This window comes from Cloeon dipterum, chromosome 1, assembly GCF_949628265.1.
Source record: "Cloeon dipterum chromosome 1, ieCloDipt1.1, whole genome shotgun sequence".
In the NCBI taxonomy this organism is placed as follows: domain Eukaryota; kingdom Metazoa; phylum Arthropoda; class Insecta; order Ephemeroptera; family Baetidae; genus Cloeon; species Cloeon dipterum.
The window spans coordinates 33741392-33763400 of NC_088786.1; the positions used below are offsets into that span (position 1 = coordinate 33741392).

General features: G+C 42.1%; 2 protein-coding genes across 2 annotated transcripts in view; one reads left to right on the forward strand and one right to left on the reverse strand.

Moving 5' to 3' along the window:
- LOC135947785 (uncharacterized) overlaps positions 1–22009 on the reverse strand; it is a 117017-nt gene that overhangs the window by 12857 nt on the left and 82151 nt on the right. The window contains exons 4-6 of the mRNA XM_065496722.1: positions 16296–16529; positions 5804–6123; positions 4060–4273 (exon numbers count right to left, since the gene is read on the reverse strand). Coding sequence (XP_065352794.1) covers positions 4060–4273; positions 5804–6123; positions 16296–16479 — 718 coding nt within the window. The 5' untranslated portion in view covers positions 16480–16529. The remainder of the gene's footprint in view (positions 1–4059; positions 4274–5803; positions 6124–16295; positions 16530–22009) is intronic.
- On the forward strand, positions 7554–9653 carry LOC135947784 (alkaline phosphatase 4-like). Its single transcript, XM_065496721.1, has 7 exons — positions 7554–7689; positions 7750–7970; positions 8025–8384; positions 8445–8756; positions 8812–9010; positions 9067–9297; positions 9355–9653. The coding sequence occupies exons 1-7, from the start codon at positions 7602–7604 to the stop codon at positions 9525–9527; spliced, it is 1584 nt and encodes a 527-aa protein (XP_065352793.1). The 5' UTR covers positions 7554–7601; the 3' UTR covers positions 9528–9653.

The window sequence follows — 22009 nt, forward strand, 5'->3', positions numbered from 1 at the left end:
GCATGTCTTTTTTGTGAATGTGTGTGTTTGCTGCCGGGCGCATAAAAAAGCAACAATCTTCCTGCTCGCCGGGGCACAATGGAGTTTAGTATGTACGTGAGATGGATAGTGATGTAGCTGGGCCGCAGCAAGCCCGACTTACCCCACGATAAATCACTTGAGCTCGCTTTAAACTTGCGGGCGGCCGGAGTCTCTTCACCTTCCAGGCTGCTGCCTCGGACAAGGTTTCTTCCGGCGCCGCCCCACTTGAGGGATGGTTTAATTTTTTGAGCTGGCGTGTGATGCACTGCAGATTGCTTGCTTCAACATTTAGCAGGGTCGAGTGTGCTGCTTAACAGGTTGCATGCATGCACTAAATTTTTAATCCTTCGGTTTGTTTGCCACTAATTCGGAGAGCACTTCGACCCACTTTTGGCTAATCAAAGTTGAGAGACTTGCTTGATGGTGATTACCCCGTGCGCGATCTTTCTTTGCACCGAGTTTAATGGAGCAAGTAACTGTCTCTCCTTGGCTTAATGCCCTGCACGCCCCTGGTGTTTATTGCGCCTCAAAGACTCTTTTCTCGCGGCTTCTTTAAAGAGCAATTTAGACCCTGATTCGCGATCAGATTGTGAGATTAGCGCGGCGTTATGAAATTTAAGCTTAACCGGCTTACACCGTGTTTTTCTACTTTTCGTCGCCGCCGAGCAGCTACAAAAATGTCTCTCGCAAACTGCACTCGGGAGATTAAGTAATGACCGTGAAATGTGATTTCGCCGTTTCACGGTGCCGCAGGGCGATGAAATTTAATCACATCGTGGTGTGCAGCCACCGGCTCGATTGTCCTTTCAGCCCGGCAGAGCAAGAAAGCGCTCCTCTCGTGGCGACAAATTGAATATTTTCAATATAGGCCGACCAGCTTGGTTTTATGGTTGGAAATAATTTGCGCGGATCACGTGCGCGCGCACCGCCGGAAGCCTTTTCGCTGAATTTTTCAGTGCGATTGATGATGCTGCTGCTGCCAGTTTTGTTTTCCAGCGTGTATCGGTTTGTCTGATGAAACAACAATAATCCGGCCAATATTTTCCACCTCCGGCTCTCGTAAAGTAGATTTTCCACTTGGCGTGCCGAAGCGAAGAGCTTTATTTTCACGCCGAATAAATAAATTGGTGCGACTGGCGCGAGCGAGCAGCCATTATCGCCGACGGCAAATGAAAAGAAGGAGTTTCATTGCGCGCTGATGGCCTGCCGATAGTGATTGCAGCATTTTGGCTCGCCTCCAGATCTTTGCGACGAGAGCTCTGTTGTTGTGTTCCAGAGTGGTATCGTATTATGGCTTGATTTACAAGTGCGGCGCCGATCCTGCTGCTGCTGCTGCCGCCGCTGAGTGGAAAGGAGGAAAATGTGATTGTCCATTGCAAGCGACGCTCTTTTTAAAATGGCCCAGCAACATCACAAAAATTGCATTCATTCTATTCAATTATTTAACTTCTCATTTTAGAACGACTGGCTAAAAAATGTCAAAATTTAAAGATGTTTAGTCAAAAACCATATCGTTCAGCTTAAAATTCACGGAAAATCAGGTAATTTAGTTAATAAATCAGCTATCTTGGGCAAAAGATCAAACTTTTAAAACATTTTCAGCCTTGTGACAATAACCGTCAATCTCTTTTGGCAATACATGCCGTATATGCAAATATCAGAGTGCATAAGAAGTATGGTTTGGAAAATTATCTGTGTTTAATGATGGCTATAGAAAGGAAAGAAAAATCAAGATTATTTAATTTCAATGAACTGCAATGGCCCAGCTTAAATATTTCAATATATTATTCTTTCATTTCTTCCTGTAGTATGAAGTTTTCAAAATTTATCAAAGAACAAAATATAAGATAAAAGCCGCTAAAGCTGATAGACTAACAATAAGTGTTAATTAGACAGCAAAATGTAGATTAAACAATGACTAAATCAACTAAACACAATTAATCTGGTTTTAAACACATTTTGTACATAAATTCATGAGCCAAAAGATATTATTTAACCCCTTTAAATTTTCTCAGCGACAAAAAAGTGTTCATATAGTAGAAACTGTTAGTGCGACTTCAGTTTCACGGCAGTCAGCTTAAGTCGGATTGACATTCCGGTGCGCTTTGTTTTCCGCTGCGGTGGCGCCGGCATGCGCGAGTGTACCGCGCTGTATCAGTGAATTCCACCTCCCCAAAGGGTCACAGCCTAAACTGTTGACACGTCGGCACATAATATCCTCTACGAATTTGACACACATGCCTGCGTTATCCTGCTCTCTCGGCGCTTTGTTTACACGTGAATTCGGTCGGCCCTGCGATGCAGTCGCTCTCTCTCTCTCGCTTTGTGTGTGTTTAAATTCGCAACAAATTTCTGGTCCGTCCGCCTGCCAGCCTGGCAGTGAATTTGTGTGTTGCGCGCGGAGAGAGAACAAGCTGTTCCCGATGTACTCTGCAGCGGCTGCTGCTTTTGGGAGATAGGCAAAAGCCGTCCGTCCGCACCCGATTGCCGCACAGACCGACCGCACTCGCTCGGAATCAGAATGCGGCGGACGCGCGTGCATCGCAGAATTGGCCTCTGCTAATTTGTTGCTTGTTACTGCAAATCGCAAGCGGCTTCAATTTGCCGCCAATTAGTCCGAATGAAATGCATAACGAGCTGTACAGACTGGACTTACAATTAGTAGTGGAGCGGTTAAAATGAGGCGTTTGCTCTACGCAGTCTAGCGCATTTGTTTGATTGCGTGCACGCGTAGGTGACAAAGTGAGGTGGCATGAAATTTGAGTATTTTGGCTAAATCGCGAAGGAATAAAAGGATGGCAGTAACCAAATCAGTAATGCTGGGTGCTAAGCTAATTTTTAAGCATCGGTTGGAGACGTGCCAATCTAAATTCAAAATGATGATTCAAAATCAGAACTTTTATTTCAATGTTGTTAAATTCTTTGACCTTAAAATCTAGCCAACAGCCTTATATGGAATTGAAATTATCTGGCCACATCTAACTAATACTGATTTTGGAAACCCTAGAAAGAGTTAAAACCCGCTATCTTAAGAAATTGCTTGGAATTTCAAAGTACAATAAATCTCGTTATATATGTATGAATTGATTGGGAAAGACTCTAATTGGTACACAACTGACTTGAAAAATAGATTTAATTTACCAGAGACTGATGTGCATCCAAAATTTTGTGAATCTAAGAAAACAAATAGACTGCTTATTTGTGACGAATTCTTTGAGACTGAAACGATGATTAATGAGAACTGGCGTGGTCCAGATTTTCCCGACAGACATACATATTTTTGCTAGATTTGCTTATCATGGCTATCATTTTGCTTTCTGTAATAATGCAGCTTTCCATTATGAATGTAATTTTTGTGGCGAGATATGTGAAAAATATCATATTCAAACGTGTACGGTAAGAAAATTGACTCTGAGGGAAGCTTAAAAAATATGTTAAAATTGAGAAATTGTGTAGATTTTAAATTGTTGGACGCATATGCGTTTAATAAAATCAATAATCATTTCAATGTTGTTTCTAAAAAAGATAAATCAAAATAACTCATTATTTGTTAACCCCAATCATTAAAATATATAGTTTCTGTCTATCGCTAAACCTGCAATATTACATTACAATAGAAATTTCTATCTCAAAATTGAATTCAATGTCAGACATTGTTTTGAAAACCACCCTATTTAATTCAACAACATCTTTTCTCTTTTGTTTGAAACTACAAGAGCCACAACGCACCGGTCAGACAGGTAATTTGCCTTTCATTGGGATGGCGCGATAATGGAACTAGGCTGTTGTATCCCGTGGGCAATCTGTGACCTTTCTTTTTGCATACAACAACACCGCACACGTATTTACACGCTGAGCTGAATGCAAGCCGCCATTATCCTGTCCCTGTTTTATTCTCTTTCTTATGCAACCCACGTAAGATAGAGCGAAGAGTCTCCGCCGAGAATTTGTGTGCGGTCGGTTGCATAAGCAAGAAGATGAGATTCTTTCCGCTCCGGCAGTGAGAAAAGTGGGGAAAAAAACTTGGCAGATACTCACCGCTGACCCTGAGTCTGACTTGCAGCACCCTCGGCGGGTGGGTGGCAACCTGGCACTCGTACGTGGCCTCGTCCCGCCGGCTCACGAACAAAATTTGCAAACGCCAGTTGTTTGGGTAGCGGAAATTGAGGCTGAACCTTGCGTCGTTGCTGTAAGCCTGCTTTCCGACTGTCAGCAAATGGATCGAGTCCTCCTTGCGCTGGATCCACGTTACCTGTAATTCAATAAAAGCGGCTTAATCGTGAGTTGTGCTGAAAGCCCGGACCCAGACGCGAAGCCCGGCCACGCAGCAGCCATAAATCACTTAATCACGCCCGGCCCGAGATTAATATTTGCAGAAACTTCGCCACTCGGCGCAAATTAATAAGTTTTGATTTACTAAAAGCCTCGCCCGCCCACACCGCCGCTAATTGGACTACAATGCCGCTGCATGTTTGCTCTCAAGTCAGTGTGCGCGAGGCGGCCACAAATAAATTATTGAGGGTCGGGAAACTCGGCTTTGAGCAACAGAACAAGAGAGCAACACGAATGAGTTGTTGAAATATTGCGTGCGCCAGACGCCTTTCCTTTTCTTTTTTCACTCTCTCAACTCTGCGACCAAATATCATAACACTCTTTTTTACCTTATTTTCTATACCGAATTTCCAGCTAGATATTCCCCTAATTTTAATGCAGTGTGCTGATTATGCATCCTTCAATTAATATTGAGCTGTAAGACTTGATATTTAATTAATGTTTTTTGAGAAAAGAAAAAGGAAGGGGTTTCAGAGCATAGTATTTCCGCAGTAATGATTTTTTCCAAAATGAAAATTATTCAGATGTTGAAATATAATAAATAGAAAAATGCTTAATATTGCTGACGGTGTATTTTAGACAGAGAGAGTAAAGAGGAATTGCTTTCAGTTTTTTAATTGGTAGTGGTTCAGCAGATATCAATTAAGCCCACTAAATAACAATTTAACTTTCTGCGATCCATAATTATCAAACAATTGCACAAAGTTGAGTGGGTAATTTAGGTACCCATCACTTACTTACGTTTTGAGAACTTATATGACCAATTTTAAATTATTATTATATTGAAGTTTATCATTGATTTGACATAACAGAGTAAAGGTTCTCATAGATTCAGTTACAATATATAACTGTCATGATAGTTTCGTTAAATTTATAAAACAAATTTAATGTGTGATAGCTATTATTAGTTTATTTGTTTAAAAGTTTACAATTGTAAAAAATTAATAAACATTTAATAAAAATTAAAAAAAGAATAAAATATATGTTTGTAATTTTTATTTTAAATTTAAAATGCTGTTTGAATAACTTGAATCATTCTATAGTGTATTAAAATAAATTATTATAAATTTTTACAACTACTTTTATAAAATAATACAACAACAAAAATTCACCACTGATGCAAAAATTAAAAGTTTAAAAAAGTCCTCACGAGTTACCTCTTTGTAACTCTTAGCAACCTCTCTGCATTAAAAGCTGTTTTCCGCTGAAAATATTTGGAAACACTTGAATCTTTTTACTAAAATCAAAAGCAGCCCGGAGTAAAAGAGAGGAATGGGCGGAGGAAAACTCTTGAACCAAAAATAAAGCAGCTCGTGCCGGGCCGTTTTGAAATCCCAGGGCAAGCCAACCTTCCTCTTGCTAAATTCCTCTTACGTGTGCAGTTTTATTTTGCGTGCTAATAAAGGCAGCCGAGTGCGGGTGGAGTGCAATACAAGGAAAATAAACGCACCGTCTTGTCCTGGAGCATGCCAATGCGACAGTCGAGCAGCACGGTGGAGCCGACGCGCGCCGTCACGTTGAAAGGGCCGAGACCGTCTTCGAAGTAAGGGCCGTAGCGGCGCTGGCCGTCGGGCGGGTGCAGGTGCACGTGCTCCAGGAACGAGGGCCGTTTCAGCGGCGGCTGGGTCAGCCGCATCGCCGGCTCCGTGGTGCTCGTCCACGACGCATCTTCGTCCTCCAGGGCGGCGGCGACCGGCGTCGTACTCCGCCGCTGATCTTTCACCTCTTCGCCGTGGTGCCACTCGACGCCCAGCGACGAGTTACTGCCTCCTGCGAAAATAACACGCAATCGTTCTTCATTCACTTTTATATTGGCAATTAAATTTATTAGTTTAAATGTATGAAATCAAACCTGATAAAGTTAAATGAAAAATAGGAAATATAAATTCTTTGAGGAGAAGCCAATATTTTTAATGAGTTTAAATTAAGTTAGTTGAAATTTTTAGAAATTTTTCGAGACAGTCGGCCTTTTTCAACCAAATCCAGTAGTTTTAAAACACCATGAATTATGAAACTACATGAAATATCGATCATGGCGCATTATTTCTTCTCTGTTGCTAGTGGTTTTGGACGCGCAGTCTGGTTTTGTGCGGTCTCCTTTATCCATCGTCGTCTGGTCACGGCATGCACGCATTTTTGCTGTGGTCTGACCGTCATTGCGGCGCGTTAAATTTCATCGGCCGTAATGGCGGGTTGTTGGGGATTAAGCTGAGAAAGGTTACCCTTTTGCTCAACGAGCAAAACGAGAGCAAAATGAGGCGACACGAATTATCCCATAACCTTCCTTCAAATTTTAGACAAAATTCTAGTTTTTGATAAGGAAAATCGTATATTGTTTTAAGGTCTGAAATTTGTTGAACTCAATTTGAAACTAAAAATTGTTTAAAAAGAAGGGGGGCAATAAAAAGCGATATAATTATGTCATCTTTTTTTTAATTTAAAATATTTCTCGTTTTTAAATTCGATTAGTGCATAACATATAAAGATTCAGCTCTTTCTAGGCAAATAAGAATAATTTTGATTTTTAAAATCTAATCGAATTGCTTTTTTAGGCTGATTACACTGACTCAAATTTCTAATCAGTCGGCGTAATCAAATTTGTGAGACTGTTAGAATGAATATGAAGCAATTTTTTTTATCAAATATCCTAACACGATTCGATAAAAGTTGATAACCACCGATTCGAGCACATTTTAAATTGCGTCATATAAGAAAATGAAGGTTTTTCGACAATATAAAGCTCCACACCGCAATTGTGTGGCATTCACGTGACGCTGGTTGCTTCAAGCGCGTGGCTTGTCTGGCCTCAAGAGACAGGTGCACGCAGTTTCCGCGTTAAGGAGTCGTGGCCAGCACGCTTTGCACTCGATGCCCACGCTGAGTGAGATAATAGAGCACGATGTGTATCGGTGGGCACACTGTGCGCTCGTTAGGACGAGCCTTCGTTATTTATGTATCTCTCTTATCACCGTTTATGAAGAATATGACACGTGCCTTCCTCATGTATATTATTAGATAGACTAATAAAATTTTATGCCTCTCTTTATAATATCGTGTTTGAGGCCAAGTGGACGAATGCGGCCCAGACAGGTACCGCGTGTTCAATTATCAGTTCTCAGTGCTCACATCACGTTTCCTATCCCATATATCCCACCACAAAAAAATCTATAAAATAGCACAGGGAAGCAGCAACGGATGTACAAGAGCGGTGGAACCAAGAACATACAAACGTCTACCATAAATTGAAGATGAAGGTTTTCGGAGTCATTGGTGCATGCGTTATGCTACTGCAGCCATCTGTGATATGCAGGAATCTCAAAGTTGTACCGATAGAAGGTGAGTTATATTAATTAGAAATATAAATTTTCAAATTTATGGGGCTAAAATATATTTTAGATAAGGATTTCTGGTACCAGGAGGGCAAAAATCGAATCCGGAATCAACTGACTAAAAAGTTAAGCGTCAACCGGGCGAAGAACGTTATAGTATTTGTTGGTGATGGAATGGGCTTGACGACGATTACAGCGTCACGAATTTACAAAGGGCAAATCAATGGCGAATTGGGCGAGGAAAACTACCACTCATTTGAACTTTTCCCTGGCGTTGGATTGATCAAGGTAAAAATTACATTATTTTTATGCCACTCCCGAATATTGAAGAGTTTCTTGCAGACCTACAACACTGACGCGCAAGTTCCTGACTCTGCTGGAACTGCGACAGCAATGTTTAGTGGCATAAAGACCAAGTCAGGAACTTTCGGCATCGACGCAACTTTGCCAACTGGGGAATGTGACCCTGCCGTTTTTGAGGCAGCCAAGGTCGACTCCATACTCAAGTGGGCTCAAGATGCTGGTAAACGCACGGGATTGGTTACAACCACAAGAATCACCCACGCCACCCCGGCGGCGGCGTATGCTCACGTGTCAGATAGAGATTGGGAATGTGACAGTGAGATCCCGTCTCAATACAGAGATTGCATGAAAGACATCGCCAAGCAGCTTGTTGAGGACTCTCCTGGCAAAGATATCAACGTAAAAAAGGAACAAAGGTAGAGCCTAGATCATCCGACTGACACCAATTATTATTTTTAGGTTATCTTTGGAGGCGGCCAGCAGCAGCTTGGCTTTGGAAATGGTGATGGCTCCTGCCAACGCGAGGATGGATTAAACTTGACTGCCATTTGGGAGGAAAATCGCAAAGCGGAGGGAGTCAGTCACCGCTTTGTCACCACCAAAGGCCAAATGGATGAACTTAGCACCGAAGAAAAAGTGCTTGGCCTGTTCGACTTTGGTCACATGGCGTATGAACTGGAGAGAGAAAATACAGAGCAACCGTCCATCGTGAATATGACAGTCAAGGCCATTCAGATGCTGCAAAAAGCGGAGAACGGATTCGTGCTGATTGTAAGAATAAAATTTTATGTGTCTCCAGAATGTAAAGATTAAAATCTGATATCAGGTCGAGGGCGGAAGGATCGACCACGCTCATCATGACAACTATGCGAAGCTTGCATTGACCGAGGCGATAATGTTCGATGAAGCCATTGCGGCGGCCGTGGCGATGACCTCGAGGGAAAACACCCTCATAGTAGTCACCGCTGATCACTCGCACTCGCTAACTTTTAATGGTTATCCAGATAGGGGAAACGACATACTTGGTAATACATACGCTTTCTTATCAAATAAGTAAGATGAAAGCAATTCGTTGCTACAGGTTTTGCACACAACGAGTCTGATAAGAAGCCCGTTTACGAGACCTTGACCTACGCTAACGGTCCTGGGTTTAATGTGCACCGTAAAGAGGGGGCCCTTGGCGCAGGAGACTACCTTTGGAAAGACCCTACCCTGATGGAAGATAGGGATGAACTGTACTATAGGCACTTTGCACCCATCTTCGAAAAGTCCGAAACCCATGGCGGAGAAGATGTTGCCATTTATGCAATTGGTAGAATTTTAAATTTGAAAAACAACATGATTGAATTTAATGAACTGCATTTTTCAGGTCCTTTCTCGCACTTGTTCAACGGTGTATTCGAACAAAGTTACGTCGCACACGCTGTCAGCTGCATTGGAAATTTCGGGCCCAGCAAAGACTTATGTAATTCATCGATATCAGTGAAAGCTGTTTCTGTTCTAGTCCTGATCATGGCATACATTTCCAGTCGTCTTGTTTGACGAGCCTGAAATGCTATTTTGTGAATGCACGCCTTGTTTGCACGTTTTTGGCAATGTCCACCGTAGACAAATGAATTTTGCCCCGGCAAAAACAAACAAATACATGGGCCACCAATTTTAAACAAACAGTGCATTTCAATTCTACGTCCGCGCGTTTGGGTCTAATGAAATGTTTCGCCAGCGAAAATCAGTTGGACGAGAAAGGTCAATCAAAGCATGCATTGTCTGCCGGCGCGATTGATTATTTACAGCCCACTACTGAATTGTGTACTAGCATGAATGATGGATATTTGCCTGTGCCGCGGTTGCAAATAAAATTATTTACTCGCCGCACACGGATAACAAATTCAGCAGACTGGGCTGCTGTGCGCGCGGTGCATTATTTGCATGTACACAAGGCCATTGACGTGCGCAGCGCTCCATTGTTGGACGGGCGGCCGTAAAAGTTGATGGCGGCGTTTTTCATTTATGCGATTCCGGCCGGGATCCACATTGGCGTCATAAAAGGGCAGAGAGCGTTAAGAAAACAGGTGCCGCGCCGAGTTATAGATTCCCAGAGGTGATTGTCTGCACCGGGAGACGTCGCCTCGCCGTCCCACTTCTGAATGCACTTTGTTTCATTTCATGCAAATTCAGAAAAGAGCTGCGCACCCAGACAAAAAGGGGGACGCGAACGTGTCCCGCGCTCACAGAGTCGAACCAACAAACGCCGATTTCCATTTGCATTTTATGTCCCGAGTTGTTACGCGTTTATTGCACCCATTCATACATATGCGCATGTGATATTTTTGCGTTTCGTTTCATTATTGCGTTTGTTTGCGGCTTGTGATTCGCTTTGCGCTACAATAAAAGTCTGGGTGACGCATATCACAATGTAAATTGAGACCGTAGGGATCCATGTTGATTGTGTATTATAAATAACAACAATTCCAGTGTTTCTATTTCTTTGGAAGTGTAATTCGTGGCAAATAAAAATCGATTAGAAAAGACCAGAAACAAAGTACCCATTATTTTTAGCAATAAGTCCGAGATATTACAATTAGACCCCATCATTTTTCACTCCAATGTACAGGAAAACAATAAACTACTCCAGAATCAATCTTTCAAAGTCAATATGTCCGGAAAGAAAAATGGACCTGTAGGAAAATTATTACCGGCTTTCAAGAGAGAGTTCGCGAGCGTGTGCTCCTTTTATTCCGCACAAATTGCGAGACACACCTCGTGAAACCACGTCGTTTGTCTCTATCACAAGTATGCAGCCATTCATATTGATACAAGCGCACTCGTTGCGTCCGTCGGTTGGCGGTTTTGCTCCCATCGGCACGTGCGGCTAAGCCACCAAAAGTGAAATACACAGAGTCTGCTGGTATCGAGACCGAAGGATGGTAATCCGCGAGGCGTGCATGCAGACGTCATTGGCAGGAACACATCAGCGCCGCCGACAATTCATCACGACGCACACCAATCTCCGATATTGCTGCACAGCCCTTTCACATCGCACCGAAAATGGAGTTTTGTCAATCACAATTCACGCACGACAGAATAATATTTAATTGTATTCCCCATTGAAACGCCGGAATTCTCGAATTCGTATATTTAGCTCGATCATCGTGTGAAATTGCTAAATATGTTCCAGACATTTGGGATTGACACAATTTTCAATAAAGATAAAATTGGAAATGCCAGGATTGTGAAATGTTCCACGCGTCAGTGAACTGAATAATTCCTCAACGTTCGTATCCCATTTATTAGGAAATGTTGATCTCGGCTCTCCACACGAAATTAATTTCCATTTAGATAGATAAAATTTGACCTTTTAGTAAGATTTTGCCTCTACAGTTTATACAATGGGTTCTATCTTGATCACTTTTTTCTAAAATACAATTCTGAATTTCAAATTCTCTCTTGGACAACTTTTCAAGCAGCTCGTGTATTTAATTTATAATCACCTGTCTGTTTGGTTTGTGGAGCAAATAAATTCACATTGGCATTAATATATATATATTCGTAAAAATAAGTATATATTTCACCTGCTGGAGGAAATAAAGAGCAGTGATTTTGAAGGATCTCTCTATCCTCAAACAAGGATAAAAAACGTTGCAAGGAAAGGTCATACGGTTGGCTGAAAGGAATATAAATCTTAGCAAGCGCTTTGGCCGCAGGAAGTAATAACCAATAGGTTTCCCTTGCAGTTGCAGCCGTGCTTTCTTTCTCTTTATTGAAAATCGATCACCTGTCTATATTGGCACTGCTCACTGCCGCGTACACAAAGAAACAGTTTTCAATGATGAATGAACCACAGCACGGCCGTGAAAGCTTTTTCCTGCGGCAACCCGCTTTTCTCCCCCTTGTCGTTTCTTTTGTAGCAGTGCAATATACAAAAAAACGCCGAAATAACGAGCTTCCTACCAATTATGAGGATTTAAATTCTGAAGCGGACTCGTGCGCGCAATCAGCTGGAATTTAATTAAATTTATATGCCTGCGTTGGAAAAGATTCCGCCCACAAAGCATTGCTCCGAGTGAAACGCGTTATCGGACGCGTAGGGCGCCGAAACTATTGGCTTCGCTTAGTTCTGTGGCTTTCATTTATTTTGATTTCGCTGCCGAAATGATTTCAGCCTTTGCTTCCCCGAGGTACGAGACTCTTTGATCTCGCTCTCGCCGACTAAAAGCATCCCTGCTTTGGATTTATTATTATTTAATGCTCTCGTCGCAAACTCTGAAAGCACTTCTTTCTCGCTGGGTGTACGAGGAGTAAAATATGCATAATCGGCCTTCAAGAAACTGCTCAAATTTCGAGTAAGAAACAACTTTGAGCGCTCCTCTTGGCTGCCATAAAGCTTAAAATGTGTCACACGAAATAAAAAAGCGTAAAGTATTTTGGACAAAGTTTAAGTTTCTTTTCCGTAAACGGCAGATCCTTTTTAATATCAGGCATATTCATTCGTGCGTATGATGTTTAGCTAATATTAAATAATTCAACGCAAAGTCACATGTTCAAAAAACGTTCAGAATGTAAAAGTTTTTGTTAAAGCTTACGCTGTAGCTCACAAAGTGCTCTCATGCAATTGTTTGTTTGTTCTCTCTTTCACCAGAACATTCCGCTCCCAAAGCATGATCGCAAAAACGAACTGTACCAGTCTACCTTGTTTTAAACAGCACGTAGCCAAAATAAATCTGCTGCCCTCCAAAAGAAAATATACCATTCAAAATATTTTAGATATTATTGTTGGCTTGTGGAAAAATGAGTCAAAATTTTCGTACTCTAGTACTGTGAGTTATTTAATAGTTTTATCAAGTCTCCTTAACATTTTGAGAATGTTAACAAACATTTTTTCGCTGCTCGGATGGGCAAAGGGAAAAAATGGAAAAATAACTTTCCAGGCTGGAACACGGTTCATTGGTGCGAAACGCAAAAACTATCGGGCCAAAACTTTCAATTTGTTTTCAATGGCGCGGAACGGAGTGGCCACAAAAAGTCTCGGGCTGAGCGGACAGACCGTAATTAACTTGATAGGGTGAAAAATGGTCCTGTGCGTCGCCACGTCGTCTTGAAATTAATTGAACCGGCTGACCCATTCACCTAGCCCTTTTCAACTCGTCCTGCTAGTTCGGTCAACAACAAAAAAAAAACACGAGCTTTGACAACAAAATCGCGACCTTCTGTACTCTCGCTTCGCACTCGAGCGTCCCTTTTTTAATTGTGTGGATTGTGTCACAACGAAAAGCGAATGCTGCACTTCTTCTATTGGTGTGTCGCAAACACTTTGGAGCGGCAGCTAGCTCCGATTTCTAACAAACTCAGCAGTTGGCGGTGTGTTCCAAAGAGCGGCTAACAAACTTCATTGTTGCCTCTGCTGCGCGAGGCGAGTATCCAGTTGCTCACGTCGAGGGAAAAAGCGACACCTTCTTCTTTTTAAGAGTGGAAGCAGTAAGAGTTGCTGGCAGCGGAGGCGCGTATAATTATATCAAGCGCCCGACAAAAGTCAAGTCAGCAAGCAGAGCGAGCGTTGCAGAGTTGCATAACTAACAAACAGGTGACTTGCAGCGGAAGTAACAAAGGAAACGTGATTGGCTAACTAACTGGAACAGACGAACGCTTCTACTAGAAGCACAGAGTGCAGCCGCTTTAATTTGATAACACCTTATGCTTGTTAACTCTTCTTTACTTGACTGTCAAGTGAAAATGCTACGTTCTTGCTCTATTCTAACAGTAAGAGCTCGTACTAATTTGTTCACGTAGTGAATACAATCAAGCCAGCTCGTTTTTCATCCCTAACGAAATCACCAATGCCACAAGGATGTGAAATTAAACCAAGTTATTCGCAATTAGTCCAAAAATAAATTCATCTGATTCGGAAATTGTAACATTTCTGAGAGCTATCTTTTCAGTTAACTAATTTTCAAAATTTCCTGCTTTTTTATTTATTTTACAAAGACCAGCGGGGGGCCAGATGGGCGATAAAATTGGTTCCGACTGCGCAGATCCAAGATGGCGTCTGAATGTGGGAAACAAACAGCTCTCTTTGGATTTTCAAGATTGTCAAGAGCTAGTTTTTACGATCCGAAAGACACAATTAGTTAAGAGTAATGCAAATTATGTCACAATATTGACCAAAACTTGGTTCTTTTCGCACATTTTCACGTGATCGTTTTTTCGCGCCATACTCCACCGGACGCCATATCTGCGCGTCGCACGAATCTGGCCCCCGCTGACAATGACAAACTTATAGATTGGGATGGCTATACAAACAACCAGTAGCCATAATATTTCTAACAATTGAAAAAAATAGTCATTTGATTACTTTGAAGTATAATTAAGCCATTGTTTTATCAAAATAAATATCGGGGACACATCACATTTCTTCTTTTCCCCTCTAAAATACTTCCAGATAGATGAAGAATGTGTAGAGACTCGTTATACTTCCAACGTATTATCTTTTTGTAGCCAGAAAATTCACCGATTTATAATCTCTTATTTAAATCCATTTTTTTGCTGGTGGAGCGAGAAACCCTGCCCGCCTGTTTCTGCATCAAATTTTCCAATTGGAATGAAGCCACCCGGCGCGGCTGCCTTATTAAAATTCATGCAATCGCAGTTTGGATGGATGGGTACACGTTGTACGGCAGCCGAGAACATAGCCGATGTACAGCTCATGCAGCAGCCGGTTATTTAAAAGCATTGATCCGTGCCAAATCGTAATTGCAATTGCCACCACACGGGACGGAAAGATGATCTAGCCCGAGATTGTGCGGTGGGAACAATGCAACCGCACAACGTGCGCGCACGATGACTCAATTGCCAGCCTGGAACATTGTTATCCATGCACGGTGCTGGCTGGCTGGCTGCCTTCGGAGAACGGTGCCACACCGACTTGTAATAGATGAAGTAATTTCTGCGCTGAGGTGCTCTTTAATTTCAATGCCATTATCTTGCCGGCAAAGCGTTCTTGCCGGGAATAATTATGCAAAGAAGTTGAACCCATTACCGCAATTATACCCAAGGAGACTTCTTCAACACAAGAAGACAGAGGAATTTGAATTCTATTATGCACCTTCTTGAGTATATATAGCACTCTATGTGCTTAGCTCTAGAAAAAATAATTTTTACGTTGATGGAAAGGGAACTTTGAAGAAGTTATTATCATTTTAACCAGTTTCAACGCTATACTTTTTCACCATGCTAAAGGAGGACAAATTCTCAGCTGGCAACAGGCCATATGTGCACGATAACATCACGAACGAATACCATGGGACGCATGGGACATGAAATAATCAGTATTATAGTCGATTTTGGTTCAGATAAAGCTTCAAAATTTCTTTAACATTAGAAAATGTAATCTGTTTTGAAACCCTACGCCACGGAACTCCCGCTAAATGTAAATAACTTATAAAAATAAAGGTAAATAATCATTTCAACATTGTTTTCATAAAAACTGTTATCCCAGTAAATTTTAGCTTTTGCGTATGGGCTTCTGAAAATAAAAACAGGTCAATAAGAAATCAATCAACATGGTAGAAACCACTCTTTTTGAAGAAAATTCGTCAGTGAAAGGGGGTGTGGCTCATGGAAAAAAATCGAAAAATTTTATGATATCTTTCAGGGAGCATCAGAATGATTTCAAAATTATTATTATTTTTTATATTTGGCCGCCCGAACAACATATCGGCAACACGTATAAAAATCAATCGTAATTTTGCACGTCCCTTTCCATTTCAAACGCTTTTGAAAGCGATTCAACGACATGGTTATGAATTAAAAAATAGTACCCAATCGAAAATCATAAAAAAATCATTACACGATAAAAAAAATTCCACCGTAGCAATTTTCCTACTAAAATTCCTATCTTCGATGTTTACTGCCCATCAATAATGCACACCGGCTGAAATTGACGCCTCCGCCTTTATCCTCTTTACAGCAGGTAGCCGTTATAGAGGCGGAATTCCATTAGCGCACACTATTAGATTGCAACAATCGCGGAGAAAGAGCCTAGCGCGAAAGTTATATTAAAGAAGTTTGCTCGCTGTGGCAGACAGACTGCAAAGTCCCAAGGGTTCTCACTTTTGAAAATCAACAAATCGGTGAGCTCGGCATAAAAAGTGGCTGCTTCCGTAATCCAGCGACGTGCATGTAAGCCACTTTGAAGTTGCACTACATACGTATGTATACTAAGAAAGTTATTCATGAAAACGGCACGTGTACTGCGTTCTTGGGAGACTCTCGCTAATGAGCTGTGTTTGCGCACTTGCTCCAGCGTTTTCGTACCTGACACAAGCGTAAGCGGCTTAGCGGCAGGCTTCTGCTGCCCGGCGTGTTCTTGCGGCGCCAGCTGCTGCTGCGTTTGAGCCTCGGCGCCCATCAATAAAATCAACAGAGCCGCATTTAAGACGGCTCCTAATTCACCGCTTCCTGCTCGCCTCTTTCGCATGGCTGTCGATGCGCCGCTCATCGCCGGTCGGGCCGTTCGAGCGCTCGCAGCTGGTGGCACATGTCCAAAATCTGCAACAGCATGGGGAAAACGGAAATTACAAACCGAATACGCTGTGTCTGCCGACGAGAGCTTTTAAAAGCACGACGAAAATGGAAAAGCTCTCCACTCGGAAAACGGATCCTTTTTTTTAAACCTGCTTGATATTGAAATCAATATGTATCAGCGTGGGAGAAACACTCTCTTTGAAGCAAAATTGAACAATGGATATCAGCTTTGAGATTATTTTCATCTCCAGAGCGTCCTGTTTTTTGCGTTATCCGTCAGAGATGGGATTGCTTTTTCCTAGAAGCACACAGGTGCAGTGACGCTTATTTTAAGAGGCGTGATATAGAAAATTCTATTCCTCGAGAGAGTCAACCTCCAACATTCAATCAATCTAATTTTCTCAAGAGGTAAATAAATCATGTTCATGGCTGGTGTTGGAGCCAGTTGTGTTTTTCTTCGTGTAAAGAGGAAGAAGTCCATTTCAATTATATTATGGAAAATAAAACGAGTCCGGGATATTTACGACAGTTTATTTCAATCGTTGGTGAAACTTTAAAAAAAATATGAAATTCAGCTTAAATTTGTACGAGGCGTGGCCATTTAAAACAAACATAGGCGCAGTAAGAAAATAGCAACGGATTTTTGAAAACCTTTTCGCACACTCCAAAGAGAAAACCGTTGGGACAAAACATCCTTTGCTTGTACCAAAGAGCCACTTCGTCAAAATAAACATATCGTGCTGCTTCATATCGTCTTGTTAGAGGAAGAAGAGCAAGCGAATTTTTTTATTCAAATACAAACCAGCCAGAGAGTGTGAGCATCATAAAATAAAGGAGAGAGTATGCAAACATTTGCTCGCGTCTGCTACGCAGGTTGCCTAACGAAACACCGCTTGCAGGCTTACTTGGGCTTTTCCCCATATGCTTATGTTTATAAATCACAACAGATTGTGCTCTCGTAAATTGCAGAGAGTGTCTCGGGTTGCAAAACGTGTTTGAGCAGCAATCGTTCGCTTGAATGCGACTTTGACTTTGTGTCTCAACTTGGCACTCGCTTGGGCGGATCAATGGCAAAGTTTTCAGGTGAATGGCGCCTGTTGTTCTATTTCAGATAGAGACAAAATGGAAATATATATAAAGAAAATTTACTCACACTCTACACGGACTCTTTTTGCTTCCTTTGACGAGGAGTACAGAGTGAAAGCTTTGAGTCTCCGACATTGCATATTTTCTTGTTCCATCCGCGTGGAAATGCGATGTCAGCCGGAATGATTTCAGGCGTCGAGGAGGCTCGGTGGAAATAAATGCAAATCCGAAATGTTCACGCGACGCATTGCTAAATTGAGAGCGCGAAATGCAGTGGATTTTATTTAATTTAATTATATCACCGACGTGGTTTCACTTGCTTAATTTTTAATGGGCGTCGTGCTGCGCAATCCAAATTTCTGTTGCACAAATGTGCTTATAATTCGAGTCGTAAAAGTTATACAGTGCTTCACAAAAATTTCCGGTTGCAAAAAGACTACGAGGCTTTAATGTTACTGCGCTCCAATTTTATGCCTGCACTGTCTCTGTTTAAGTATTAAAACGGGCTTAACCGTGCGAGCGCACAAAAGCAAAGCCTTTTGGGCTGGAGCTGGTCCTTGCTTCTCGTTAAAAAGCAGAGAAAAGCGTACGTATTGAAACAAAAACACACTCACGCACGGTTATAGCCTGTGTGAATAATTACTAAGAGGAACATTTTAGCCACCGATGAGCCCGGCCTCTGAAAGAGTTTAGCGAAAATCTCAGTACTGCTGCTCCAGGCCGACTGTTCTACTGGACCAAGCCCGCAGGTATAGATTCAAATCATTGCCGTTCATTTGGGAGTAACGTCGATGTTACGGGTTTGAAAAGGCATGCAAAATAATTGGCACCCAGATAACCAATGCAGTTCATTAAAATAACGTAACAATCGCTAAAAATATATTCATTAAATTTAGCTTATATGCCCATAAAAGTATATTTATTATTTTTAAGGGAAAAAATACCTTCATTTATAAAAAAGGCTATTTGTCAACGCCGTGATTCTAAGAACTGCCTGGAAACATTTTAGGTTTTTGTTGCATGTTGGAAACTAAAAGCTTTTTATTAAAAATTCACCTGACAAGAAAATGTGCTTTGGGAAGCATTTTCCTCTCTAAAATCTGTATTGTAATAAATTTACACAAAATTAAACAAGATTGGAATTCCGAGTAGCCGGATTCTTGATAAGGAGCACAATTTATCCGCTGCTCCTCTGTTGATAAGGGAACAGCTCTTCATCAACTTTATCGTCCAGGCAAAATCCCAAAATGCTGCTCGGCTGATAATCAAGGCCTGCTTAAAGTGAATCTCGTGCTCCAGATTTTTTTTTTACATCGGCTCAAAAGCAGCGACAGCGTCTCCCGTGACCCCCACGGGCTACACGCGATAACGCCGCATGATAAATTGGAAATTCAGGACGGCTGCAGTGGAGATTGAAAAGTCTCTCATATAGCGCAGCACTCAAAGACAGAGAAAGAGGCTGCACGCGGGGTAATGGTAATCACATTAATGGCTCCCTGGAGCACCGATCCGAACAAAGGCAGCCCGGGCCGACGACGGAAAGGACCTATACTCTCTCTCTCTCTCTCCACCTGCGTGTGTGAGACGGATTCACGGATGCACACACGGTGCAGTAATTGGGCCGGCTAAACACTCGGGCAGGATATCTGGCGCCGCACGTGCGCATTGTTATGAGTGTGATGCGAGAGAGAGAGAGAGCTGGAATCTTTTCCATTCAATTGGCGCCCGGGGAGAGGCTGCGAATGTGTCTCGCTATTACACACGCTATCTACCTGTGTGTGCGTTCGAGAGCGAGTGAGCGAGCGAGCAAGGGCTCTTATCGCAAATACGTGGTAATGTCTGCGGGCCGATTGCAGCGGAAGCCGGCAGGAAACTGAAAGAGCAGACTTTGCGCTCGTATCACTCTCCTCGTTCGCTCGCTGTGTGTACACTCTTTCTCGCCGGCAAACGCCCGCACTCGCTGCCTCTGCTAATGGCTTGCGTTCGGCAAAAAGCTGCTGTGCAAAAAGTCGGTCAATGATATCGCACGGAATGGAAGGCGGGTTTCCGCCCTTCCCGACCGCTGACGCGCATCGTTTCAAACGCATTAGCTAATTGTGGATCTGATCTGCTGGTCAGCCCAAGTGATTTTTGATCGCGCTGCCCGAGTACCCACTGTTATTTTTGTTGAATGACCCGCCACTTTTTTCATATGTTGCGCCATGATAAAAAGGCTGAAACCAGCATGAAAAAAACTGGTTTGTAGTATTTTTTTTCACTGGGTTTGGATCATGTAATGGTCAAACGACAATGAAATGCGTGTTTAGTTATCATAAACTGTCCCTCAAAATTTGAACGAAGCTGTTGGCGTCATGACAACGAACCATGGGGGAAAATAAGTAGCATTAAATTTTTGAAACTCAAATTTAATTTTCATTCAGATACGTTATTACTCTTTAGGGAAAAATAAAAAAGTTTGAACCTTTTACAGTACAGGCAGAATAGAAAGTATTAGAATTTGTTTATTAAAGAGGGAAAGTTTAAAATAATGAATGAAAAGTACTTAATGCATTGCTCTCAAGTTTCCATTTTCTACAGACAATCATAATCAAATTTATCCTGCTATTTGCTTGCTAATGGCTAGTACTACTTTTATACCCATGTCCTTTTTTGCTATGTAGGTCAAAATACCGTAGCAGTACTATTTTTTATTCGTGTGTATAAACAAATTAGATCATTTTTACACGACACTGCTCTCATCATCAGTTTGACCTGGGTTTGTCTGCGCTACACGCTTTCCTGGATTTGCATGCCCGATTCTGAATGCGAAATTAAAATTCAGTTTCGCGTTGCAAAATCGAAATCCACGTTTTATCTGTTAGCATAACAAAGCCGAAAGTGCAAAATAAAGCTGGAAACAACACAGAGGCAGTGTCAGAGGTGGTGCTTCCCTTTTGTACGCGTCCCGTCGACACAATGGCTGCTTTTATTTATTATCCTTTCAAAAGGGGCCATAAATAAATGCGCGCCACGCGTCTGCGGGCTCGGTCGCGAGCACCACCGACAGAATCAAAGCATTCTTTTGTTTCCGAATTTCATGCTTTTCAATGCTCTTCCGAAAAAGCAAAATATCCCACGGCTGCCGAGCTTCCATCGGCTCGGCTGAGATTTAATTGTGTTTTCTGCGTTGGCGCAGGTGGCGCAGGTAAATGAAATTGCGAAGAACAGTCTTGGGAAACGAGAATCTTTTTGGTTGACAAAGCGCTTGCCACGGGCGCAATTTACCTAATGAGAGTGTGCGCACCTTTCGCCAAAATAAGAGAACACACGAAGAGGCGGCAGACTACTTAAATTTTACACAAAAGGCGGCACGGCAAACTTGGGCCACGCTTTTGTGTTGTGCTCCGGCAAGTGATAAAATTAAGAGAGGCCTGCTGCGCACCAAGGGCTCCCACAGCCGCAGTTTCGCCCAAGAAACACTAGCAGCTATTTTTTTAACAATCCAACTAACTAACCGCATGGCAACAGAAGTTAGGTTAGGGTTACCAAAATCCCAAAAACTAAATTCACATTATTAAAAAAAGGAAACGACACTAATATTAATTTTTTTACGACCGCACCAAGAATTGATTTTAATTGAACTGCGCTCATTAAATTGTGTTAATTCCATGTTTCGTGATGTTTTATGGTGCCTGTTTTTGTAACTTGTATCTAGAATGGTGACTAAACATTATTGCGTGAAAAAGGTTTTTGGTGTATTTGCGACCCGGAGACAAGGGGACTTGATATAAAAATTAAATGAACATGCATCACGTAAATAAGTACGAAAATGATGGCAATAAATATATCTCAAAAGATTTTTCCCGCGAATCGTTTTGATGCGTAGGATGGGCTTGTGTTGGCGGTGTAGTTTTATCATAAAATAAATGCCAAGCAAAAAATCCTGAAACAAAATACGTTTCACGAAGGCGTCTGGCAATCCTAGCGCGTGTGGCGAGCACAAAAATAGCGTCAGCTAGCAAATTATTCACGCCCGATGAAGGCGGACACTTAATTTTTAATTCAAATTGGCGCGGCGTGTCGCATCAGATTGCCCCTTTGGGCGCAGCACGGACACTTTTTGATTAATACTCGCCGCGCTTTCCTCTCCAGAGCCGTAATGGTGGGTGGAAGAGAGTTGGGGGCTGAATTTTTCATGCAAATAGGAAGCGTGGAAAAAATCTTTGCTGCTGACAGCTGCTGAATAAAAGGTGATGATGTAGAGGCTCCTGTGTGTATATGTGCTGGCGAATAGATAAAATTGCGCGCTCCAACTCGTTGCCTTCAAATCGGCGTGGCACTTTGATAGATGGCGCTGCGCTCGCGAAATAAATAAATATAATTTATATTCATGCATTTGCGTGAAACACAGGCGAGCTGATCGAGAGGAGTTTGACTGC